This window comes from Grampus griseus, assembly GCF_964374135.1.
Source record: "Grampus griseus genome assembly, chromosome: 15".
Taxonomy (NCBI): Eukaryota; Metazoa; Chordata; class Mammalia; order Artiodactyla; family Delphinidae; genus Grampus; species Grampus griseus.
The window spans coordinates 58542412-58569802 of NC_139009.1; the positions used below are offsets into that span (position 1 = coordinate 58542412).

Consider the following 27391-nt stretch of genomic DNA (forward strand, 5'->3'; position numbering starts at 1 on the left):
CCTATCACCAATTGGAAAGAGAAGGTGGAGCCCGGGCCTTATCAAGCGTGACCAACCAGCGAGAGGAGCGGACACTGAGGGGCGGGGCTGTAATGCCTTCCCCCAATCGGACAGCGCCAGAGGCGGGGCATTCTTTGGGGTGCCCAATGAGGAACGCAGCCGAAGCGGGCCTGTCAAGAGAAGGGGCTGGGGGCGGGGGGACGGTGAGTCGGAGATAAACACTCCGCGGCGGTGGCGGCTGCTGCTCTTCTTTGGGTTCTGTCACGGTGTCGGTGGTGCTCGGCTCACCGGTCCCCTCCCCCTTCCGGCGAGCGTGGTCGCCAGAGAGCTTCTCTCAGCCCTGCTCTGCGGGGTCCACAGCGGGGCGTGGGTGTCCGGCGGCAGCGGCGGCGAGTCCGTGGGCAGTGGGGGTTGGTCCAGTGGCTCCGGACCCCGGTGCAGAATGGCGGCGGCGGTTCGGATGAACATCCAGATGCTGCTGGAGGCGGCCGACTACCTGGAGCGGCGAGAGAGAGGTGCACGGGGACGGGAGGAGTCCGGCCCGAGCGGGGACTGGGGGCTCTGAGGGGCCCAGCCGCAGGTCCGGGTGCCCAGCTGCTCCGGGGGTAGTTGGAGGAGCTGAGAGCGCGACCTCGAGCGCTCCCAACCCCTCCAGCTCTCCCCACGCGCGGTCCGAAGGGAGGCCGTCGCTGCCCCAAAGGCAATGAATGGGGGTGGAAAAGGGACCGCTGCCCCGGGGTCCGTAGCGTCGCCCGCTCCGCACCCCGTCGCGAGTGGGGGGCCCGGGGCCCCCTCAGCCAGGCCCTTGGTTTACCTCACTGGGGCTCGTCCCGGCCGGCCCCCAAGTGGGCCTGGCGCCGGGTCTCGCAGACGGAGGAGCAGCGCCTCCCCTGCCCCACACCGTCCCTCCCGGGCTCTGGCTCCCGGTGTTTGCCCCGCACCTTCGCCTGAGGCTGGTCCCACTTAATACACACCAACCTGCTGGACGTTGCCAGTGGGAAACCCAGGCTCCAGGAGACTTGCTGTCTTTCTCAACAATGAGCAGCTGGAATGCTCCTTACACCTGCTCCTCACTGAGGATATTCACTCAATTAAAAAAAAAACCAATCATTGTTCTAAGAATTCCACCTTGCTCCGTTTAATTATTTCCACAATCTTCTTTTAATGAAAAATAAATCAATCTTAAAAGGGAAATACTGTGGAGGGGAGAGAGTGTTGAATGTTCGGGGCTCATTCATTAACTGGATCCTCCGGTTTTCTAGAAGCTGAACATGGTTATGCCTCCATGTTACCATACAATAACAAGGACAGAGATGCCTTAAAACGGAGGAGCAAATCCAAGAAGAATAACAGCAGTAGCAGGTAATTTGGTAAATATTTCCCTTTCTCTTTTAGGTTATACTGTAGATGATACAAACTGCAGAATGGACGTTGCCTGTTGTGATTATAACAGGGTTATAATCATGTAAATGAAGTGGCGATCATGATTCAGTAATGTACACATGGTCTTAAGGCGTTGGAGGAAGCCCTTCTATTTGGGTTGAGGGGACTGAAAAGAAGAGAGAAATGGAAATGTTTTCTATTTCTTTATGAACTTTTTTTAAAACGTAATTTTGCTTTTCTTCCCTTTTGGAGCAAAAATCTGTGGAAACTTCAAGTGAGATTAGCAACAGTGACCATATTTTGCCTTCAGAAGTTGCAGATTCAGGGCAAGTTTTCTATAATTGAAAATACTGGACATTATCCACTTTTTACTTTTCATAGTAAAGATTTTATAGACGTGTTAAAGTATTTGACTTGGCATAGGTGATAGGATTTCATATTTGACATGTAAATTAAATACAGTTATGTGTCTGATAATCTAATTTGTCACTCTATTTGTAACGGCAAAGAGGAACGACTGAGGCTAAAACCTGCCTTTTTGGTGATGCAGGAACATATAATATTAAAATATTAATATGCCACAACCCTTTTATGTTAGCCTTGTAGTTCTTGAAATTTGTAAATTTCACTGGGAAGTAAATACTGGTTAATGGTCAATGAAATCACATACTAAAACCCTGAATGTACTTCTTGGTACATGTTGAGTACTCCACTAATGCTATTGCACCCTTTTTTCCCCCTCTTTGCCCTTAATATATGTTAGCTAGGAAATCTGCTTTTATTAGACTCATTCAATTATACCTTTTATTCCAGTAAATTAAAAACATTGACATTTTCAACACTGATTTAGAATCCTTATCTGTCTCCCATTCTCATGAAAATTCCCTGCGAGTAACTGTATTTGGTTAACCTCTGTGGCATAATACAGACAACTAAAAGCCAGAGGTTTCGCACTTAAACCTTAAACTCCCTTGTCCTTGCTGCCTCTTCTGTCCTTGATTCACCCCATTGTCCTTAGCACTGGAAGAACCACAGGATATGAGTGAACAGCACATATGTGCCGAGCTCTTGAATAGGAAGGCACATGAAGGATGGATCTGTTAATTAGTTACCTGGTAGTTCTTGAAATTTGTAAATTTCCCTCCCACCTTTAACATTATCTGAAGGTGGTAACAAGTAAAACTGTGCATGAGTACTGACAGCCTTTAAGAAGAAGGTTAATGCTGACTTGTATTATGCAATGGTATACAACAATTTATGTGTTGCTTTTTGTTACAGTATTTTTAAAAACTTTTGGAAGAACGTTGAAGCCTTTGGGTTTATTTTTCTGGATAAGTGTAGCTCATTTGTTACTTTTATCCTTGTCCACTCATGATTTGAGAGGAATTGCTCACATTAATAGTCAAGGCTTAATCCTTAGCATTCTATTTTTTTCTAAGTTTCACTCTATTTTTTTCAAAGTTTTCACTCTGTTTTTTTCTAAGCTTAATCCTTAGCACTCTGTTTTTTTCTGAGTTTCGTTTTTTTCTAAGTTTCACGGGAAAGTTGTTGAGGGGATGTTCAGTGGTGAGGAAAAGAAGGGGATGTTGTTGAAGAGAAGTAGCTTGGCCCCAAAGTTGATTAGGAAAGAAAAATAATGATAGTTGAGAATTTCAATTCAGGAAATAGCTTCTTTCTCTTCTCTTTAATATCCAGCTTTATTTCTGGGGAAATGGCTGCAACTCTGGATTTGGGGAAAAACTCTGTTATTTCTGTCAATGGGTTTGGTTTGCTTTCCATGGTTAGAGACCGGAGGCTATCACCGTTGTCCATACTCTTGACTAGTAATGAATTTGTGCAATAACTTAAGTGGTGCAAGGATTTCTGAGAGACCATGATTAAACCTGAAGATGGCACCAAGCAAACATATGAAGCAAGAGCAGGTTGTTTTGTTTAAATGTACTCACTTCCTTTATGACCTGTTCAGAATGACCCTTACCTGAGCAGTGAGACATCTCCCCAGAGAATGCAGTTTGACCCCTTGATTTGAATTAGACTTATATCCAAGGCCATATATGGTCAGGATTTTGAACTGAGGTAAGGGCTATAGAAAGATTACTGCTGGTTTACATAACCATTGGTAACAGTTTATTCTTGTTAATTCAGGTTGAAATGCTGGGCTCTTTGCTTGTAGTGTTTGGGGGGTGTACTTTTCCTTGGACAATAAAAAATAAGATTTAGCTACATATCAAACTTCTTGGGAAATGAAAATGCAGATCTTAAGTTTCTCTAGTTGCTTGTTTAAAGAACAAAAACAAATGAAATTGTGAATATTGATTGTCTTGGAATCATCCAGAGAACTGCAGGGAGATGGAATCTTTTTTTTTTTTCTTTCCTACTGATTTTTGAAATCAGTTACTAAATATTTAGAATTGAAATCCAGAGGTTTTAAAAGTATGTTTTGTTAAATTGGTAAAGCAGGCATTGGCAGTAATGTGAAAGAGGAAGTTCAGCACTTGCCTCCCAGTTCTTTTATGAGACAGTGGCCGTATAGCTGACTTGACAGGGTGAGTCTTTTTTAAACCAAGGACTGGTTTGGCTTAGTTATCTTTTTGTTAGAATATATTTTTAAATGGTGACATTTGACCTTTATCAGTGATTTCAGAGTTATCAAATCTTTTCAGTAATTACATGGAAAATGATTTTGACACAAGGAAGATGATTTTGACACAAAGTATCTGTATATTCTTATAATGCTTTAATTTAAAATATAAATGTTTTCCCATCAACAGAGTTGGCGGGCAGTCTCTTAACTGGTCATTTTTTGAACGGCCTGCTTTTTATTAAAGAAAAATTCAGTTTCACTAAACCAAATGTACTTCAGTAATGCCCTAGCCATTAGGTATAAGTCCGCTTGTAGAAATCACCATATGTTCAGCACTCTTAAGTAATCAGATAAGATCTATAGTTTCCAAAGCTCTGTTCAAAGTTCGGAAGGAGTTATGCTGCTTATGGAATTTGTTTAAAAGATTATCTTGGGGATTCTGAATTTTTTTATATGTATCTTCAAAGAATCCAGAAATTTTGGGTAAGGGTGCCCTGTGTGCTACGATTTTTCTATAATCAGAGACCATGCTCTTTTCAAATATCCACCCTTCTCTCCTCCACCACCTTCCCAGAATGGTCCTTGTCTACAGTTAAACAGGGAAATCTTGACCAGCTTTCATCATACACTTTCATCCATTTAAAAACTCTGTCAGGCTTTGAACTTGTTATTCCCTGTTAAAACCAGAATGCCACGTGCTTTAAAGCCAAACGTTTGCAGTTGCAGGCCAGACTCTTGTTAACTGTGATATCCTGATGGCCATTGCAGGAAGTATACCATCAGAAAAATATAATTGAAGAACACTGAAGGATAACCAAGTGAATCAATTTAAAGCTTTTAAGTCAACCAGTTTTAAGGTTCCCATGTCCTTTATCTAGAAAACAAATATTCTAAAATTGAAACTACTGTCATTATCTTATTATTTGTTTTTCCTCATGAATAAAAATTGGCACCCCAGAAGCCTTGTGGAAGAGAAGTTTAGTGCTGGGTTGGAAATTTCCCATTCAAGACTACCCCGCACACACCCCACCCCCAGTCTCTGGTGTGAATGAACTTGGTGGTGGTGCCTCTTGATGTAAATGAGTGGCTGAGCGTTCACAGAGGTAGTGTTCCTCCATGATTACTGTAAGAATTTATCTCCTAGGCCCAGTAAGGTTCCAGTTATGGCCCCACAGAATTCTCGACCTGAGCCAGGGTGTCATCTCTCCTGAACTGATTAGGGTCCAGAGAATTTCCATAAGTAAAGTCAAGATTCAGCTCCTTTATAATGCTGGGACGTTCCTCAAGTTTATTTATAACTAGTTAGGCATGAGTTGTATGAGAAGGACAATAGCCACATTGACTGATTTCTTATGACTTCTGTGGAAACCTGTCCATAAATCCTTAGACCAGGGTCAGCTATAAACACACTAAGAGTATGATTTCACATACACCTCCACTTTCATCCAAGACTCTCTAATCACTTTTACAGTTGCTACCTCATTGATCCACGCTTGTTCAGTAGACAACTGGCAGTCCTTTTTATTTCCATTTTACAGAGGGGTTAACCGAGGACAGGATGGTAAGGAATTTTATTTCTTTCACAGTACCAGTCGGTGGCAAAGCTGGACTTGAGATTCCACCCGAAGTGCTGCCTTAACTAGCCTATCGTCTTTCTGTTGAGCTGAGTCTTGGAAGCCTCTTCCTGAAATAATTTGGTAGCTCTTCAACAGTAGCATCTTTCAGGAGGTTGTACATGATAAAATAACTTCAGGAAATAGAAAGATTGAGCGAAGAAGGGTTATTTTTATCCATTTTAAACTGTATCCTATAGTCAAACAACTTAGCATACAATTTTGGTGTATGGCACACCTTGAGGCTGCAGGGCAGGGGTGGGGTGCCCCATCTCCACTGCTGCACGCTCGGCCTGAAGAGAGCTTTGCGGTGTTATACGGCCCAAATTCACATAGCAGTGTGCGGCTGTTCTCCTCTTTGTGTAAATAGAACCCTCTTATTTCCTTTCTTAAAATGGACTACTTTTCCACTAGGGAATGCATGCCTCTTAGTTTGTCACTTCTCCTTGAACTCTGTTTTAGATCTTTACATTTATCTAATTCCCCAAAGGGACTAATTTCTTTAGTAGAGCCCTTTCTCTGTCTTCTCTCCTACCAACTTGGGAGAGAAAGCAGTTAAAATAATTGTGTTGGTGTTGGAGTAGTCCTTTAAGACAAGAATAATCTTACTTTTATTGTTCCCTCTTTCAGATCGACTCACAATGAAATGGAGAAGAATAGGTGAGTTGCAGGTTCTGGGGGTGGGATGGGGGGAGTTTTGATGTATTCTTTTTTCATTAAGTTGAGACTTAGTTGTGGCTCTTAACTTCCCACACTTAGCACCTGATACAAGAGTTTACTCAGGGTCCTCTAATCAGCACTGCCCGTACATCACTTAGATAGACCCAAAGACAACACCCCCAGTCCTCAGCCCCCGCAGCCTGCTCTTCCCGAGCAATGTGTTTCTGTGTGACTATTCTAAGGCCAAAGCATTTTAGGTCAGAGGCAGTGTTTCTACAAATAGTGTTTTTTAAAAATTACATGCTACTGAATATAATTGGTAGCGCTGTCTTAAATCATGCACACACAGATATATAGATATAGATATAGATCTATATAGATATAGATACACATACACATACATATGTGTATATGTATATTTACAGTTCACTTGTGAATAAAGATTCTCAAAAGTCAGGCAAATGTATGCATAGCAGAAATTGGAGATGGTGAGGCACTCAGACGAGGCCGGCCACCTGCACCGGGCTCCATCTTGCCACAAGCTGGAGTTTGTCTCTCACCTAGATCCCCTCTTGCTGCTTATTTAAATCTTTATTTTTCAAATGACATAGCCTAGTCACTCTCAACTCTGGTTGCACATTAGAATCACTTGCAAAGCTTTTATTTTAATGTTTTTAAATATTTTTATATGAAATACATTATACACATACACTCATATACTTGGGGGTAAGAGAACAAATTTTTATTTCTACTGATTTATCTTATGTATTTATTTTTTGTTTCTTACGGATGCCTTTTTTTTTTTTTGGCTGCGTTGGGTCTTCACTGCTGCGCTCAGGCTTTCTCTAGTACAGCGAGCGGGGGTTACTCTTCGTTGTGGTGCACGGGCTTCTCATTGTGGTGGCTTCTCTTATTGCAGAGCACGAGCTCTAGGTGTGCGGGCTTCAGTAGTTGTGGCATGTGGGCTCAGTAGTTGTGGCTTGCAGGCTCTAGAGCACAGGCTCAGTAGTTGTGGCACATGGGCTTAGTTGCTCCGCGGCATGTGGAATCTTCCCAGACCAGGGATCGAACCCGCGTACCCTGAATTGGCAGGCGGATTCTTAACTACTGCGCCACCAGGGAAGTCCCTCTGCTGATTTTATAAAATAACTTTTTGTTATAGAACTTTTCAAATATACAAAAGTAAAGTGAATAATGTAATCAATTCCTGTGTATCCATCACCCAGCTTCCACAATTATCAATATTTTTCCAATCTTGTATAGTCAAAACCACCCCTTTCTGTGGAGTGTTTTAAAGCACATTTTCTTCTATCTCTAGTAAAGATTAAAAAAAAAAAAAGACATAACCACTTGCTTTTACCATGCTGAAAAAAAATTAATAATTCTTTGTGAAGCTTTAGGGCAAAAAAACCCCCCAAAACACCAATGCTCAGACCTCATCCCTAGCAATTCTGATTTAATTGGCTTGGGTTGAGAGTCTGCACTAGTATTTTTTTATAAAAACTCCCCAGGTGATTCTCATATGCAGCCAGGGTTCCAAACCATTTAACAAGCCTCATTCTGGTCTCTGAGCTCCCATCAGTTTGAAGTACAGGCTACCCATCCAGATTGAGTGACTTTCTTGGTGGCCTGCATGAAGAAGATGATATGTAATGATGGTTCTGTAAATATATGTGGTTATTTCATGCAAACCCTCTTTGAAGAGGGAGCCTGACTCTGATAGTCAGGATGTGAATGACATGTTTCGTCAGTGAAAGGGCAGACCAGGCCCTGACTAGGAAGGAAAATCTTGGAACAGGGCAAAGATCTAGCATTACTCCACTGTGTATGTGTGTGTGCGTGCGTGCACGCAAGCATGTGTGAGAGAGATGGATGCAAGGTGAGTGTGCCTCGCACATGTGCTTCTCCCCATCCTTCTTCTCCCCTTTCAGTTTCTTTGTGATCGTGACTGACCATGTTTGAAATCAGAGCGTCTTTATGCATTAGGGATTTATGTATCATGAGCTGGAAACTCCAAAGTATCTCTTCTGAAGACAGAAAGGTAGTCTTTCTGTCTTCAGATGTGGCTTCTCTTTCTCATCTTTAGATTCTCTCCCATCTTCCTGCCTCTGGGGTGAACTGGGTAAACTGGGACTATTTCTGCTGAAAAGTCTTCTAGTTCTCCTCCCCCTAGGCATTTTTTTTTTAGGCATTTATTTTTATTATTAAAATTTCATCCCTTCAGGTAAGGGCTCTTAGGCTTACTTACTACAGCTTTGTGCCTTTTACCTCTGCAGGAATACCACAGGATGTCGATTTTATCATTTTTTTAAAATATGTATGTATGTATGTATGTATTTTGGCTGCGCCGGGTCTTAGTTGCAGCATGCGGACCCTTAGTCCCTATCGTTTATTTTAGCAGTTGAAAAATGTTTGTTTTCTGCCTATAGTGTCTTAAGAGCTTGTGCTCAGTACTGGGTACTAAGTAAGTTCATACTGGGGTATTAAATCAGCATGGTCTCTATCCTAGAGAAATGTAGTTTGTCTAACGAGAAAGACACAGAAACAGTCTGCACAGGAGGCTGTGGAGGCAAAGTTCCTAGAAAATTGGATTTGAAGTCATCACTGAGCAAGCTGCTTATAATTCAGATTGCTTGCATGTGACCAGTCTACTTTTGCTTATTGAAAAGTTAGTTATCTAGTTTCCTTATTGTCCTTTTTTTTTTGGAATTTGATCTTCTAAGGTCTTGAGCATTTTTTCTCTAGTCTAGAGCATGTGAGCAGAAGAGAAGGAAGTCAGGACTCAAATTTACTTAATTTAACCAAGCACTGGTTGCTGCAATCCGGGGTGGGGGGAGGGAGGGTTAAAATTGTTGGGCTCTTCTCCCGTATAGTGTAGCTGCTTAAGATTTTAGGGTTTGGTGGTCCGCTGAACAGCTGCATTTGTAGTCCCCTTGGTTTCAGTAGCTGAATCCTATAAAACAGTACCACTTTGCTAAAGGCTAATACACCCTTGCCATTTTTTACCTTAACATCACATTTTTTAAAAAGATGGGCATGGCTCTCAAAAAAACAAAAAAGCAACTGAGGAGAACTTTCAGTAATTGGATTTTTTTTCTCTTTAATATTGCGAAGTTAATTATACCTGTGTTAGTTTTTTCATGCAGAAACCTTTTCTGAGCACGTTAGAGATTCTGGAGAGTTGGTGTGCATCAGGACTCCACTATGAGAATACTGTATTCAACACCACCCATTTAATAATCTTGGCATTGGTGGGAAGATAGAAGAAAAGACTTCTAGAAAGGTGGAGGTGGGAGGTGGTATTGGTGGCAGCAGCAGTATTTTTCATTCAATAGACTAGGCATTCGTGGAGCACCAAAGATGCTGGGTGCTAGGTGCTGGGGATCCTGAGCCCACAGAGGCCAAGCCCCCAGGGTGGAGGGCTCCATTTAGTCTCACTGTAGATATGTCTGTCACTTGGCCTGTGCTTCTCTGCATTGTAAGTAATTTTGTGGGTCTATCCTCCTAAGGAAACACCCTTGGTGAGTGTGTGGTCATTCTTTCTTTTTTTTTTTAAAACTAATCTTGTAGAAAATTTTGAGAAATATAGAAAATCATACTAAAAATTAAATCATCCCTAATTCTAGCAGCCCAAGGAAACCAATGGAACTTTGAAATGTATCTTTCCAATTGTTTTTTGGAAAGTAACTTTAAAAATAGTTTAGTGTAGAAAATTGGAAAGTTCAGAAAAGCACAAAGAAAATAAACATTACATGTAATAGACCTTGCAGCAGTAGCAACCGCTGAGTTCTATATCCACCTAGACTTTTGTGCATACTTTTTAAAAATCAATATGGGATTATATAGTAAATAATTTGCTTCTTTTCAAGCTACGTTATGAACATTTTCCAATACCGTTAAATCTCCTTTTCTTACATTACTTTTAGTGAATGCCCAGTATTACATCACATGGATGTGCCATAACTCATATAACCAATCCCCTATTTTAGGTTCTTCCCAGTATTTTTTTTTAATTTATTTATTTTATTTATTTTTATTTTTGGCTGTGTTGGGTCTGTTGCTGCGCGCGGGCTTTTCTGTAGTTGTGGCGAGCGGCGGCTACCCTTCCTTGCGGCGTGCGGGCTTATCACTGCGGTGGCCTCTCTTGTTGCAGAGCACCAGCTCTAGGCGCGTGGGTTTCAGAAGTTGCAGCACGCGGGCTCAGCAGTTGTGGCTTGCAGCTCTAGAGCGCAGGCTCAGTAGTTGTGGTGCACGGGCTTAGTTGCTCCGCGGCATGTGGGATCTTCCCGGACTAGGGCTCAAACCTGTGTCCCCTGCATTGGCAGGCGGACTGTCAACGACTGCGCCACCAGGGAAGCCCTTTCCCAGTATTTTCCTAATATAAGTGATGCTTGCTTAAACTACCTTATGGGTAATTCTCTGTCCAACATCATAATTCTTTCCTTAGGGTAAATGTATAGTTGTGGAATTCATGGTATCCACATTGTTACGGTTTTTGATGTTGACTGCTGGATTGCCCACCAGGCGGGTTATAGGTCATATTTTCCTTCTGCCTTTACAAGTTTATATTTTACCTTAAGACTTTTATGAATTTAATAAGTAAAAAGCAAACAGAAACACACAATTTGCATTTCTTGTATTACTAGCACAGTTTAATAATTTTCATATCTTTGACAGTTTGTGTATGTGTGAATTGCCTGTTAAATAACCTTTGCCCAATTTTCTACTGAGGAGTTTATATTTTTCTTTATTTTTAAAAGATTCTACTGTATGAAGGATATATATGAAAGAGATTGCCTCTTCATGTATCATATAATTGTCCAGTTTGTCATTTACCTTTACGGAATCAGTCTTCTCTCACTATCTGAAATTGCCGCCTCTGTTGTATACTGAGTTCTTGCTTATGGCTAAGTCTGGTTCTAGACTTGTTCTTCTGTTCCACTGACCCACCTGCTCTTCCTGTGGCAGCGTACACTGTTTTCATCATTGTGGTTTTATGCACTTCAGGATCTGGTAAAGCAAATCTCTATTCTTCCCTCCTCCTCCTTTTTTTTTTTTTTGCGGTACGCAGGCCTCTCACCGATGTGGCCTGTCCCGCTGTGGAGCACAGGCTCCGACGCGCAGGCTTAGCGGCCATGGCTCATGGGCCCAGCCGCTCTGCGGCATGTGGGATCTTCCTGGACCGGGGCACGAACCCGTGTCCCCTGCATCAGCAGGTGGACTCTCAACCACTGCGCCACCAGGGAAGCCCCCTCCTCCTTTTTTTTATTTTACTATGTTCTTAGCTCTTTTCACCAGTTTATTTTTCCTAATGAATTTTGTAGTCAGTCCTTCAATTCTCCGTACCCCAAATTCTTTTGGGGATTTTCAAAATCCAAATTAAATAATGCCAGTATAAATTAACCTTTAAAAGTTCATGTTGACATCTTAGAGCTCTCCATCCAGGATTTGATGTGTGTGTTCATTTATTCAGATCTCTTTTCTGTCTCTAAGTAAAGTTTTTTGATGTTCCCATATAGATCTTGCACATTTCTTGTAAAAGGTATTCCTGGGTTTATTTGTATATATTTTAAAATTGCTATTGGTTTCCCATTGTAATTACTGATTAATTATTGTTGGGATGTGGGAAACCTTTTAGTCTTTGGTTGTTGTTATATGCCCTTTATTGATGATAATTCTGCTCTTTCCTTTCCTTAGCTGGGAACTCCTCTTGTTTGAATGCCTTTCAATAAGCCACTCAGCAAATGGAGGCTGAGTGAACACATATACGCTGCAGCCAGTGGGTCAGGAGTCAGGTGCTTGAATGGGCTCCTTTTCAAAAGAAGGTTCTAGTATCTCCTTTAATTATAGACACTCGTTTTTCTGGAATGGTACATATGCAGGCCTTTCTGGAATTAGGCAGCTGGTCTAGAGAGATTACCTCTGCCAGAGTCTTATGACTCTATGACAAAAGATTTTTTTGTGTGCTCTGTGAGGAGGATTCAGCAGCCTGATCTAAGCTGTTGTTTTCATCTGGTCAAACAGTATTTCAGTGGCATCTGGTCTGTCATGAGAAACCATTCCAGTCAGGTCTCTTCTGGCAAGATATTCTAATTGATTGCAGTTCCCTAGAGTGGTTTCTCTTGGGTCTTGTTTTTCAAATGGCCAAACTCCTTATATCGGAAGGGGTAGGGTCCTGAGTTGTGGTGTGCATTGCACCATTCTTACCGCTTCTGAACGCCCTTGACCACATTCAGATTTCACTCTAGGATGTTGTAATAAATCCACATTGCTTTGTTGCCACATGGGGCTAAGGGCATGGCCTGGTTATTACGAAGGAAGAATATAGGTATTAGTGTGGTCTATGGTGGCGGTGTGGAGGCGCACACTGATTTTTACTACTAGAATCCATCTTTCCTGGACGGTACCTCTTGGAAGAACATGAAGAAGAGACATGCTGGTTATTCAGCCAATTTCCAGTCCCCTACAGGGAACATTGGAGGCACTCCCTGACTTTTTGTCATAGACACTAATAGTCAAAGGGTGAGAAAGAGCTAGCAAGTACTAATTATAATCTATATTTTGTATTTTTTAATTGGGCTCTAGAAAGGAAATATTAAATATATACTTATGTATTTAATACTTTAATAGAGAAGTGACTTTATTACTTTAAAATGTAGCCACCATGAATTGCTGTTTCCACATTGCTTACTGAGTGCCGTGTTCCCATACAGTGAGCATATGACTATCTCTGTATATTTTACAAAGATTACGATCACAGTTACGAGAAATCTTCAAACCTTCCAAGGTTCCGCCTAAGTCGGTAATAATGATGCATTTGGCAATTATTTCTAAAGGGTCCATTTTAGAAAAAGGAGAGTACTTTTCTTCCTCAGAGAGTGACTTGTAGTCTTCCCCTGGATTTTTTGTTTAACCCAGTAAGGCTTTGTTCTCAACCCAAAATCTGGAGAAGGTTATGATCTCTGTGACCTGTAATCACTTTTAGGGAGTAGTTTTTTGACCCATTAAGATTTGTTTCTTCTTAGTCTATACTAAATATCCTTTTTTTTTAAATCACTACACAGCTCATACATACCCATATCTGAAGTTATTTTTATTCAACTTCCAGTTACCCTATAGGATTTACAAAGCTATTTAATGGGCTAAATCTGTGTCCACACAAAGGTAGGAGAGGAAATAGGTATTGTTTATGCAACTCTTTTTTTCTTCTTTGGAAATAATCTTGGGCCCAATTTTAATGAAAACTAGTACTCAGTGAGGTCCAGTGTATCATGTTCGTTAAGTAGGGCTTTCCTCAAAGAGAAGGGACATGAATTACCAAAGAGATCAGATTCTCCTCTTAGGTCAGCATCTGCAGGTGCATTATTATTTCTAGGCTCCAGTGGGTTAACACGAAATAGAAGACTTGGTCATTTCCATTATTTGGTAATGAAAGAAGCAGAACATTTAAATACATAGCAGGTCTGCAGCACGGAAATAAACGAATGAATGAATGTGATCTATTTGGAAAGGAAAAAAAGCTTCTGATAGGCTATGAAAGCTTGAAAACCTTTATGGAGAAGTTAAGTCAAACAAGATGTGGATGAGGGAAAAGAAAGAATATGTTTGGTAGAGGGCAAAGGGGAGCCCATTCTAGAACTTTCAGTAGGAACGGATATTTGTCATGGTCTGAAGGTAGCTCATATAAATAATTCTGCAATAATTTGTTTCCGTGTTTAATCACTCCAGCTAAACTTTAACCTTTAAACTTTTACCTTCAAGGCAGGGACTTGGTCTTACTCAACATCGTATCCCCAGCACCTAGGAAAGTGGCAGTATGTAGTAATCCTTTGAGAAATGCTAGAGGAATAAATGAATGAAAGAGCCAAGCATATATTTCAAGATTTCCACCTGCGAACCTAATTACTTATCTACCCTCTTAACTGGCTGCCATACTGTTTACTGTGCCCCAACCTGATTCTTTTTTGTCATACACTTCACTGTGAAAGTCTGAGGGAGAGAGTTCAGTTACATCTTCAATAAAGAAGAGCAATATCTGATAACAGTGTCTCCCTCACAATACAGACAAAGACAGACAGACACACACCTGATTTCATACCATTCCTGGTCTTGACTGCATCCAAGTCAGGAAGAACTTTAGGGACGACAGAGTAAATTCAGGAGCACTGTCTGCAGGTAGCATAATCTCTACCTGTAATCTTACTTTTTTTGTTGCATCTCTCTCCCAATTTACAAATCTGCTGGCCTGAGAGAGAGAGAGTTATGAATAAAATCAAAGAAGCTTGAGTCTGGGGACTTCCCTGGCGGTCTAGTGGTTAAGTCTTAGTGCTTCCACTGCAGGGGGTGCGGGTTTGATCCCTGGTCGGAGAACTAAGATCCCGCATGCCACGTGGCGTGGCAAAAAAAAAAAAAAAATCTTGAGTCTGGAGGCAGAGGTATAAAGAGCAGCCTTCAGAATTGTCTGAGAGTGCACTGGTGAGCCCCGGTGCCGTCCATCAGTGCCAAAGCTCGGGTTGGGGTGGCGCCTCCAACAGCCCAGAGCCCACTTCACTGATGACCTCCTTCACTTGCATATTAATTTTCCGTACTTCATGGCTGACAAGAGTGAAGGAAAACTAACAACAGAACTCTGAGGTATCCAAATATACTTTAAATCTTTAATATATTTGGAATTTATTTTGATGTTAATCTCCCCACTCCCCTGCCATTTTCTGAATAATCTGGGCTATCTCCAAGGATTTGCAGTGTTAGCTCCGTTATATGCTAAATTTATATCTATTCCTAAAGTCTGTTCCTGGGAATTTTTTCTTCTCTTCCTGTGACTTGTCCATCTTTTCCTGTATTAGTATATTCTGGTTTTAATTACTGCAGCTTTATAATACAATTTATACAATTTTTGGTACCAAACAATCCTCTTCATTCTTCTTTTTCAAAAATTTTGGAGGTCTCTCACACAGTTATGCTTCTAGGTGAGGTTTAGACTAATTTCCCAGCATTAAAAAGATTACGGTTGGGATTTTTTTCTCTTGGTATTATGTTAAATTTGTAGACAAACTTGGGTAGCATTGACATTTTTACTTTGAGGGTTCATATCTAGGAAAGTGCTGGTTTTTTCCATTTATTCAGGTTTTCTTATGTCTCTCTGCAAAGTTTTATAGTTTTCTTCCCAGAGATCCTTCCCAAACTCTTTTTTTTTTTTTTTTTTTTTGCGGTACGCAGGCCTCTCACTGTTGTGGCCTCTCCCGTTGCGGAGCACAGGCTCCGGACGCGCAGGCTCAGCGGCCATGGCTCATGGGCCCAGCTGCTCCGCGGCACGTGGGATCCTCCCGGACCGGGGCACAAACCCGTGTCCCCTGCATCGGCAGGCGGAGTCTCAACCACTGCGCCACCAGGGAAGCCCCCCAAACTCTTTTAAGTTTGTTCTTAGACGTGCTCTCCTTTCTTCTTGCTATTGTACGTGAGATATTTTAGGTTCTCTGGGTATGGATAATACATCCAGAGATGTGCTTGGATTTCCAAGGTCAATACATATTTGCCCCAATTTTTATTTTCTTTTGGCCATCACAGTAGAGAGATGTAGGCAGAGATCTCGGTGTGCTTCAGATGCTTCCCCCTCAACCTTGGAGTCCCTTCTAGCCCTGCCTCTACATGATGGGGGTGGCTCCAAAGGAGTCTTTCCTTTAGCCTGGGTTAGCATTATAAAGTCCTTGCTGATTTTTAAACGTAAAAAAATAATACCTTTAGCATAAGCAAGATCTTTATTTCCATAGAAAATGGGTTAGATTTTCCATTAAATCTTTTAATGACAAAAGATGTCAGTTTTCTTTAAGTGAGAGTTTAGTGAATTTGGATTTTACCAGATAGCCTCTATTTACCCTGTGAGATACTCTTGAGTTCCCTATTGATTTCGAAAGGAATATGATAGGGTTATAATTATCTGTGTTTGCTCCCAGCAATTATCCTTCCTCAAAGGAAGCTAGAGTTGAAAGAATGACTGCTGCCACATACAGAGCACTTCATGTCAGACCCTGGTCAGGGGCTTCCATACCCTATCTCAGTTAATGCTCAATGACAGCCCTGGCAGGAGGCATTGTCATCGTCCCTCTACTGCCAAGGAAACGGATGCTACATGGAGTTAAGTAATTTGCTCAAGGCTACACAGGAAATAAGTGGCAAGGCCAGGACCCCAAACCTTTACCCTTAATCACTACACTAATATTTGGTTGTATAGTGACTGACAGATTCAGAATATAAAAATAATTAAAAACAAAAATAAATAAAATTTGAGATACTAAAAAGAAAAAACAATAAAAAGCTTACTGAAGAGAAGCTCTAGTTTGTATCTAGTTTAATTATCATAGGCCGCACTTGATTCTGAGCGTCACTCACTGTAGCTCAAAGATTGGTTTCTGTGTGCTACTGGAGACCAAAGGTATATCAGCGCATGCAGAGTAAGCAGAGTGATATTTCTGAAGAATCAGCAGGTGAGGTTTGTCAAAGTCCATTGGATCAGTGTGAAGAGACGAGGCAGTTGGGGCAGGAGGGAGCCAGGACTTGACTACCCTTCTCTGCTGCCAGTGGGGAGCTGGGAGGCAGCTCTTGACAACAGGGAGAGCTCTGTCTGAATATGTGATGAGAGGGGCTCCAAGTAGGGGTCAGATGTGGGTACCAGGTGGCTTCCTGTTGAGGAAATGTAGCAAAACCCCCTGCTAGTTCCTGAAAGAGGGGTTAGGCCTGGTTCACAGTGGGACAGCAGGCTCCTTCTAGAAGGCCAGAGCCCTGGGCACGGGCGTGGTCGGGACTGAGGACAGAGAGCTGAGACAGGAGCTTGTTCTACTTGTTTGGGACCTGGGCACTCCATGGGTGCTCACGGCTGGCTGAAGGATTCCGGATCCCGGCGTGGGGTAGAGGGGGGCAGGGTGTGTCTCAGGCTTGAGGCCCCTCAGTGGGAGCTGCTACAGAGGGGTCTGTTTGCTTTTTTGTCTGGTTCAGGAATTGAATTTCACTATCATATCATGGAACTGAGCCTGCTTCACATACCTCATCCCTCCCCTGGGGGTGGCCCAGGCACCAGCCCGGGGATGTGCTGCAGGTAGGCGGCAGGTGGGCAGGGCAGGCATCAGGCTGGAGCGGTGAGGCAGGCACTGCGAAAGATACAAGTTGGCTTTGACTCTCTACGAGAATCCAGAAAGCACTGTGCTCCTATTTCCATAAAACTAGGTCAGAAAACACTGAATGAACATGTTTTAGCCTAAACTTGAAGTAGTCAAATGGCTTATTTCAAGTTTCACAACTGGGAGTGTTCTTTGGAAACCCACATTTGGGTAGTGAATATTGTACTTTCTGGGCTAGACTCCCTGAGTAACTAGGAATGACGACGCATGGAAAGATGACTTTATTATTTTTATCAGTAGACAAACTTCCTTAAAAATTTACATACTCATATCTGTAGATAAACCCACATCATAAAAGGACTAATATGACACTGTTCTGAATCATGTAGTCTTTGCGATGAGCAGGCTGAAAAATGTCTAAATCTAATTTTATTTTTGAACTTGTTTTAAAACTTGACAGTCTGTAAACTTTGTAGTGAGAATAACTATATGTGACTAATCATACATTCTCATGGTGTTTCTAATAACATGATCTATTTTCATGGCTCTTTGTGAAGAATATTATCCAAGGTGAACAAGTACCTTTTATACACAAATTCTGTTTTTGTTTTTTTCTCCTCATGTAGTAGTTGGAGGAGCAAACCTCTAATGTGGCTCTTTGCTGGTGGCCATTCCATGTGGGCAGGTTTTCAGAGCAAGCGGAAGTCTTGTAAAATAGTAAGCCTCTTGTACCGCTACCTCTTTCTAGCTCAGGAGTGAATGCTGGACTTCTCTAGCTTGCCAGGGCTTAGGGGACCTTGGAGAGTCTAGGACAACCTCAAGAGCCAGAAGAGGAAGGAGGCTCAGAAGCAGGTGAGGTGAGAGCTCAGAACCACTTGTTGGATCTGCCTTGGGGGAACCTCCTGAAGTCTTGATGTGAAGGGTGTGAATTGACTGCCTTGGTCAATATCAGGTATACTGGCCTGTATTTGAGCTTTCTGAAGCAGTTTTCTTCTTTCGATCCCAACCTTTGTTAATACGGTGAAATTTTTAAGAGGGAAAAAGGGGCAAACTGAGCTTTCCAGTTGTCTTCCAGTTCAGCTGGAGGATAGCCTCTCAGGCTCCCAGGACCTCTTCTCCAGGTTGCCGTGGGGACGGGCAGTGGACATGTACCTAAAACCCCAGGACCCTGAGCACTACTGAAGGTGCAGAGACATAGCAGAGATGGACTCTGCCCCGAGAAGCTTGAAGTCTAGTGGAATAGACGACACCAACCACGCGGCAAGCGTGCATTAAGCCGATGGGAGGGGAAGGCACCAAGGCAACCCAGCAATGGTTAAGTTGCGGCCCCATCTTTCTAAGGAGTTGGCAATGAAAGGTTAAGTCACAAATACCAAAAAAGGCAGGCAGAACAGTGAATTTCCCAATGAATAGGATAAACTAGTACGTACTCAGAAAATGGAGGAAGCACTGTGGACTGGAATGGCCTGTGAAGACTTGAAGGAGGTGGTGGGCTGAAGCAAAAACTCTGAATCTTGGCTGTTTCTCACATTCACAGAATCTGCTAGCCTCTAGGATAAAGCCTAAACCAAGGTTTCAGTGAAGTATTAATTTCCAAAATTTTAGGGACTCTTGTGCTTCTGCCACATTCTGCCACACTGCAAGACCTGTTGGTGGTTCTCTCCAGCTGTCAGCATGCTTGTTAGTATAGCAATACCACTGATGGGCATTTTCCTTGTTTCTAAAAAATGCATCTAACTTTTTGAATGGTTGAAGAACGAAAAAGTGTAACAAATTATTCAGTAAAAACTCCCCCCCTTTCCTTGTCCCTGTTCGACTAGCCCCTGACTCCTTTCTGCCCAGCCACTGTTACTAGTTTCTTATGTATCATTCCAAGCTTTCTTTATGTTATACAAGAAAACATGCCTTTAGATAATTATTTTTCCTCCACTTTTACCCAAAGATGTAGCATGTTATATGCACAGTTTGGTATCTGGCTTTTCTTTACTTAACAGTATATCTGAACGTTCTTTCCTCATAGTACATAGAGTACATTTTCATTCTCTTTCATAGCTGCATAGTACTCCACTGTATGGATATACCATACTTTATTTGATCAGTTCCCTATTGATGATGAGTTGGGTTGTTTTAATCTTTGCTATTACAAATAAAGTTGTAATGAATAACCATATACATTTGTCATTCACATGGGTAAATATTATATACAGCAAGATATAGTTGTAGTGATTTAGTGGTCCTGGAAGGGGAAAGAACAGTATGGATTCAAAGGATTCTCTCACTGGCATGTCATTACTTTCTGAACTTGGATGTTCTGTAGGTCACATCATAACCCAGAAACCTGGAGATAACCTGATTCATGTGCTTAAAAAATAGTAGATATGAGTCTCTACCCCTTCATACATATTATAGACTTAACTTTAGAAAACCATGGATTTTGCTTTTCCTTGGTTTTTACCAGAGTTGTATAATTTCAAAAGATGTCCACTTGGCTGGAAGTCACTGGTGGCATTTGCCATCACTGGACTGGGCGACTTCATACTCTGTTTGAGCTTGTTCTCCCGGGTGACATCCGGCTGGCTTTGAAAGTCTCCAATGCTACTATGATCTTGTTTTTGTAGACGGGCCCACCTTCGCTTATGCCTGGAAAAGTTGAAGGGGCTGGTGCCACTTGGTCCAGAATCAAATCGACACACTACACTGAGTTTATTAACAAAAGCCAAATTGCACATAAAGGTAAGTGCATCCTGGGATGCCTTTTTGTCTTTACCTGCCCAGGGAGGGTTTGTTTGTTGTTATGAGGGACAGCAGATGTCTGTCTCCAGGACAGTTCTCTCCTCTGAACTCCTCGAACTCCAACCAAGTCAATGTCTTGGATGACTCACAGACTCAACATGTCCAGAACCCAGCTGAGTAGTTCTCACCCCTGTGCGCCAGAAGTTAAATTGTCTATCCAACTGTCCATCTCATGTACAGGCCAGAAAGTCAGGGTCATCCTTGCTGCTGATGATCATCTTGCTCCTTAGCCACGTGTCTCCAAGACTTACATATGTCACAGCCTGCTGTATTTCCACAAAGTCCATCATGTACTGTAGTAAACTCCTCAGAGGCCTCTTCCAAGCTAATCTCCAGGCTTCCCAAGAGCAATCCTGCCGGAGCTCAAATCAACATGTCACCACATTTAAAAGTCTTCCGTGGGGCTTCCCTGGTGGCGCAGTGGTTGAGAGTCCGCCTGCCGATGCAGGGGACACGGGTTCGTGCCCCGGTCCGGGAAGATCCCACATGCTGTGGAGCGGCTGGGCCCATGAGCCATGGCCGCTGAGCCTGTGCGTCCGGAGCCTGTGCTCTGCAACAGGAGAGGCCACAACAGTGAGAGGCCATGTACCGCAAAAAAAAAAAAAAAAAAAAAAAAAAAGTCTTCCATGGCTCAGGACACACTGTATGACCAGGCCTGCCCGACCCGGCCGTCCCCTGCCTTTGCAGCAGCAGCTTGTGCCAGAGGCTCCCCTCTCTGCCTCAGCCCTTCTTTCAGTCCCTTGCACTTGTCAGGCTCTCTCACCATAGGGCCTTTGTACATGCTATTCCCTCTGCTTGGTACTCTTTCCCCTCCCTTTTTCACCTAGTTAACTTCTTGTCATCCTTCAGACCTCAGCACAGGTATCACCGTGCAGGGAAACCTTCCCTGACTAGGTCACCTCCTTCCTGTGACAGATGGTCCTTATTATTACTGGATCTCTCTCTCTTAGCACTTATCACAGTTGACACCTGACCATGGCTTGTGTGGCTATTTGGTTGTCTCTGTCCATGCTGTTAGAGTATGGACAAGGGAGGGGACCAGATCTTTGTGTTCACCTTGTATTTCTAGCACCTCCCGGAGGGTCTGAAACAGAGTCAGCACTCAGTATATGGCTGGAATAGCAAAGGGTAACTCCTGAGAGCCACAGCCAAAATCACTGTTTAGCATGTTCTTATAGTCAGAGTCATAGCTGGACACGTGTTACTTGAATTATGGTTGATAGCCTTGCGTACATGGCAGTTGTAGGAGGGAAAAGAACCTCTGTTTAGAGCAAAACAACCACAGTTACACAATCTTCAGAATTATCTGAAGAATTATCTGAGAAGCTAGAGAACAGATTTGTAAAATCAAAATGATCTATGGAAATGTGTTTTCTAAGCTCTTATTTGGACAATTTAGAATCAGGACTTCAAAAGGCAATATTATTCCTGCCAACAGACAGAAGTTAAATGAGGTTTGGCATGACGCAAAAAAAAAAGCGCCTATGTAATTGGGACACGTACTTGAATAAACATACTTCTAAAGGAAAGTCTGTTTCTTAAGCGCCCGTCACACGCAGTGCTCTAGCTCAGGGAGTAGGTGTTTGGGGCGTCACAACAGACAAGGGAGAACAGGTTGGGTGATCCTGCCACAGTCTTTCCACTATCACAGTTGAGGGGTGCTGGACGCTAGAGTGTTAGCTCACCCCGGAAGCCATGCGACAGTGCAGGTTCCAAAGTGTTGTCGATGCTGAAAAAGTTAGATGTAGACAGGAGTCACCGGCCAGGCAGCTTCCTGTCCCTGCGAGAAGCTTGACAAGGGACACAGCAAATGGCTTCTGAGGAAAACTGCCGTATTTCCCCACAAGGCAGGGAGGTGCAGGGTCATTACCAATTTTGAAATCTGCCTGTGCCCTTCAACAACTACCCCTTTTGACCTGCAGAAACTTGAAGACTGTGACAGAAAAGCCATTCACCAAATAGACCAGCTTCAGCGAGAGCAGCGACACCTGAAGAGGCAGCTGGAGCAGCTGGGCATCGAGAGGATACGGACGGACAGCACCGGCTCCACGGTCTCCTCGGAGCGCTCCGACTCTGACAGGGGTGAGCCCCCCCGAGCCCGCATCCTCAGGCCCCTCCCCAGCCCCCTGCCGCCTGCCAGAGGCGGAGCCGAGGGGAAGCCGAGAACCCCCGTGACTTGGAGAAGTCGAGGGGCGTGGCCTGCGGGGACAGGCGTCCTCTCCTGCAGCGGTTAGGCACCGCGGCCAAGGAGGGGCCCTGCCGAGTCGCTTGGCCCTTCCGAAGCAGGCCTTCACCACGCTCTGTCTCGTCCTTCCCACAGAAGAGATCGACGTGGACGTCGAAAGCACAGACGATCTCACGGGCGACCTGGACTGGAGCAGCAGCAGCGTGAGCGACTTGGACGAGCGGGGAAGCATGCAGAGCCTGGGCAGTGATGAGGGCTACTCCAGCTCCAGCATCAAGAGGAGAAAGCTCCAGGACGGCCACAAGACGCGTCTTGGGCTCTAGGAGAGCGTGGTCGCTTCGGCTGCCGCCCGGATGGTCCCGCCCGTCGGCTTCGATTAGGTAGCGTATCGGACCTGCCCACAATTCCCTCGCACGTCAGCTTCCGTGTTCCACCGTCACCAAAAGCAGCTGTGCAAAAGTTGTCAAGGAAGTGCTTAGGAGTGTGGGTTTCTTTTTTTTTTCTTTCTTTTTCTTTTATCCACGATCCCCATCTTGAATGGGGTTGAGCGGGCCCCCGCGCCTGCTGGCGTAGGGTAGGCACACGCTGAGCCAGTCAGTGCAGCCTGGACACCTGAGGGCGTCACCGACCCGTTACTGCTCAGTCTGGGGTGGCCGAATGCCACTCGTCCCCAGGATTGTGGGTTTCTGACTGCATCCTCTAGCTTCTCTCTTTCTCTCCATAAAAATTCGTCTCTGACAGACTGTACATTCCAATCACTTTGAAGCACCCAAGAATTCTTAGACGGGATAAGCACTTACTCACATCTCGGCAATTTCCCCCTCTTATTTACTGTCCCCGTGTAGTCTACCAGACCTTCCCTGAAGTTTTCTGGCTTCCTCTGTGACTTGCCTAGCGGAAATGTCCGAATGTGTCTTGTGCTTAGGAAACTGAAGGAAACAAAACTTTTAAAGTTGAGATCCTGATCTCAGAACTCCAAAGTAAGCTTTGAAAGTGGGATTTAAGAGCGCTTAACCATGGCCCTCACCGCCTGTGAGCAGGCAGGAATACCTCCAGAAAACACACCCTTCACACACGTCCCGCGCCAACGCCCCCGACCCGCGTGTGGATGGCCGCAGTATTTCTCACTCTCAAACGGACCCCTTGCGAGCACGTCTTTGGGGTAGCACAGCTTATAAAAGTTTCAGCATCGTTTGTTCTCACGAACAGAACGGTACAGTCTATTTTTGTGCGCTGTCCTTGGGACCATGCTGTGTCCTGCTCTCCCAAGGCACATTTCCCCTCCAAGTCGGTTATGCTCCTTGTCTCTGGAACATTTTTTTTTCCTACCTCAGAGATAAATGAGATCTCCATTTCCCACTTAACACAAACTGATTATGCCTCTTTTGTTTTGTTTTTGGTTTTTTTCCCCAAATAAGTGACATTTGGTCCAATTCTAATCTATTTTGCTGTTTAACTTGCAGCAATAACTGAGCTTTGGCACTAGCTGAGCTAGTGTCCATCATCAGTGCAAGGAGAAGTCTACATTTCTACTCTCTGTTGCAGGTGAACGGGAGGGGATGGTACAGTGTTACTACAATCCTCTCCTTATTGATTATTTTTGGACACACCCAGAAACTTCTTTATGGAGGCTTTTGGGTTAATAGTTTAAAAGGCTGATTTTTCTTTTTGGTTATGATTTCTCCCTTAAGTGGTCTCCCACTTTGTAGCATTTTTATTTAAGCTAAAACAGAGCACATGTATATGTACATAAGACACATTAAATCTATAAATACTATTTATTCATTTTATATAAACTAATGTAATGGAAAATAAATTCTTATGACTGTGCTTTTATAGATGTTCTAGAAACTTTGTATGTAGGTATCTACAGAATTGGTTCATTTCCCCTTAATACTTTTGCATTCATAGTTTTGAGGTCTCGATGCTTTCAGCCTCTGGTGAATCTTTTTCATTGAATTCAAACCATTTGTAAAACCTGTGACGCTGAAACAGAGCGTGTGTCACAAAGTGATGAGAACATTCCTAAATCCACAGCCGCACTGCAACTTAAGGGCTCCCTGGCTGAACCAGTAGCGGCGGCGCCTGTGCCCCCCGCTGGCCTGTGGTCTCCCCGGCCCCAGACTCACCTCCTCAGCGCCTCTTCCTTGCCCACGACTAAAAGCTCAAACGCACTCCTCACGGAAGCTCATTCTGGACGTGAAGAACAGTCGAAACAAAGATTACTTTTGTGTTTATTTTTTCTTTTTATTGATTTCTTAATGTATTAAACTTTTTTAATTGGAAGTAGTGATTCCTAAATGATTCCAAAGTCATCTGTAATTCTTCTGTTTTTGTTTTGTTCTGTTTTTCTCTCCATTTCAGGTTTGGGTGGGGGGAGGGGCAGGTGACACAAAGGATTTTTTTTTATTATTGTTGGAATCTTTTCCAATTACCAGCTGAAGATTTGCACTGAAATACAACTTGTATGCCTTTTGCATTTTTAAAGCCTGCTTCCTGAATTTAAGCAGAGTGATAGTGTTCAAAGAGCCAGCTCAGCCTGTAACATGTTTGAAAAAGATATACCTGCACTTTGAGGTCCCTTTCGAATGCCATTCGCTAGACCTCGCAAGCATTTTAATTGCTACATTCAAGCGCCTCACAAGTCCACGATGCTAGATCCTGTACGGCATCGAAAACTCAAGACTTTGGCAAAAGCTTGTGGGCTTGCATTGGGGGAGGGAAGGGAACAAAACTTGTGTATTTGTTTGTTTAATTTAGAAATAAGGCATCTGAGAGATGCCATTATTTTCTGTGTTTTAATTGTTGTGCCTTTGAGTTAAACTGCATTTTTGTCTTTTGGTTGAAATATGAAATGTACTGTCCCAATATAAAATAGTAATTATTTGACCTTTGCACTGTTTGTCTGGTCCTTTTCAATTTGATAGCATATAAATGTGGAACTTAATAGATCTCTATATTTTTAATGCGCTTGTGATAAACTGACACCAGGGTTAGACACGACTTTCAAATCTTGAGGTAGACCGAATGCTAGACAGGCCTCTCTCTAACCAAAACTGTAACCTTCAGGACCAGCAAACTCAGCCCCAGGCAGCTAATCCCCTTCCCTACGTGGCTGACCAGCCGCCCTGATGCGCCAATCTGTCGTGTCATTCACTGATCCACCAGCATAACTGTTAAGAGCTATACAGCCTTTTTGGTTCTGTTTTGTTGTTGTTGTTGTTGTTGTTGTTTTGTTTTTTTAAGCAAAACGAAAAACCTTTCTATTAGGGTTGTTGGGGGGAGGGGACGGGCAAAGATATAAGCCCCAGCCTTTAAGACTTTGACTATTGTACGTAAATACAGATGTGTGTATATATAGGCACATGCATATTTTTATGTGAAAACTGGTTTTAAGAAACTAAAATCAAGTCTACACTCTTATTGATACCATTGCAATGCAAATGGGAAAGTAAAGAGTATGTAGTGCAGTTTAATTTCATGCAGTGAGAAAATATATGTGTGCTTCTGTTAACATCCCAGAAAACCTAGCTTTCCATACCTGTTGGCTTAGAATGGCGGGCAGGCACCCAGGGTATATTTGTTTTCTTTCACTAAGCAGAGATCTGGGATTCAAGGTGCTGATAGCGACCGTGGCTCCTTTCTCTAGTCACAGATCTAATGCTAGTGATTCAGTGTCACCTTTTTGAGCAGGACCTACATTTTTCTTCCTGTCAACCCAAAACGAAAATAATTTTAGTGTCGATTCAGAATTGAGTACTAAGAAGGCCCTGACCCTGCAATCGGCCGCTTGAGTGGTTTATTTTTGAAGGTGGGCATTCTCCTTTAACCTCTACTTTTTTCAAAAGAAACAAAGGGCCCTTACCTGGGTTTCCTAGGAGCCTCTCTTCTCAGTCCCTGAAGTGGCCAAAAGCAAATCCTGGGGTGTGTAAACTAGGTAAGATTGTGATGCTCAAAATAACTAACAATATCTTGGGGCTTGATAATGGATTTTGTGGGCTTGCTTCTTGCCTCTCCCCCATCCGTTAAAGAAAAAACTTATTTTTGAAAAGTATACACATACACATGATTCAGGTTTTTATATCATACTGTATTGGCAAAGATACCACTTTCATTGTGCTTTATTCCCCCGAATCTCACTCCTTTCTTTCTTCTTGTTTCCCCAAGTTTCTTTGTCTTTCCCCTTTATCGGACCTGTGTGTTGAACACCAGAAAGTCAAAGGCTGCAAGGCGATTTCCTACAAGTCAATCTATTATTTTTCTATGTTTAACTCTTGGATGCAGTATGTTTAGGTTGCTGGCTACTCCTGATTTTTAAAATCCTTCCTGGCAGAAGACGACCCAAAGACCCCTTTAGGTGAGGTGGATTTTCTCGTTCTACACTATCAGGTCTCTGTAGACTGTGGGATGTTTTGTTTTCAAAAATACCTGGGGATGAGGCCGGGGCTGGGGGGGTACGATATGTGATTTATCCTGATTTTTTCATTAATATTTATTACATGGATGATTTTCTTACCCTGTGCTCTTCTGAAAGAAGAAATAACTGCCTGGCACCGTTAGAGCCAGCTGTTGAATGGCTGAAGAAGTTGAGTATCTTTGTCTTCTCGCAAAATCGTAAAATGAGAATTAGTAAAGCACTAGATTCAAAGATTTACCCAGATTTTAAATTTTGATTTCTTATTCTGTCTGGGGGGTGTGGAGGATTGAGAGGGCTTTCTTCATTTTAGCTTTTACCAGAGAACCAAGCTTGCCTTGACCCCTTGTCCTTAGAATTGGTGCTCTGGGAATGTTGCTGTGAACCGTCAGCGTTGGGGGCCATCTTCCTAACGGTGAACACAGCCTAAACAGGGAGCAGCAGATGAGAGTATGAAATTCTGTTTCCAGATGTTTATTTCTTTATGTAAATACGATGCCAATGTAAATCCTGTGTCAAGACATAGAGAATGGTGCTTTTTACTACAGTTAGTACGTGCATTTTGAGAACTACTCATGTTTCAGAGAATCTTTGCTGTGTATATGTAAACTTCTGTATTGTTCAACTGTTAACAAATAATAAATT

The 27391-nt window shown here is 43.0% G+C and overlaps 1 protein-coding gene across 1 annotated transcript; it reads left to right on the forward strand.

Moving 5' to 3' along the window:
* The first annotated feature begins 261 nt into the window (after positions 1-261).
* MXD1 (MAX dimerization protein 1) lies at positions 262-27391 on the forward strand. Its single transcript, XM_082672838.1, has 6 exons — positions 262-515; positions 1263-1362; positions 6211-6240; positions 19973-20087; positions 22070-22229; positions 22468-27391. The coding sequence occupies exons 1-6, from the start codon at positions 443-445 to the stop codon at positions 22653-22655; spliced, it is 666 nt and encodes a 221-aa protein (XP_082528964.1). The 5' UTR covers positions 262-442; the 3' UTR covers positions 22656-27391.

Excerpts from the sequence above, each read along its gene's own strand:
- MXD1 (XM_082672838.1), top strand. The coding sequence starts at position 443 with ATGGCGGCGGCGGTTCGGATGAACATCCAGATGCTGCTGGAGGCGGCC. Across the intron at positions 1,363-6,210 it reads AAGAATAACAGCAGTAGCAG|ATCGACTCACAATGAAATGG; the intron begins GTAATTTGGTAA and ends TCCCTCTTTCAG. Across the intron at positions 22,230-22,467 it reads GCGCTCCGACTCTGACAGGG|AAGAGATCGACGTGGACGTC; the intron begins GTGAGCCCCCCC and ends TCCTTCCCACAG.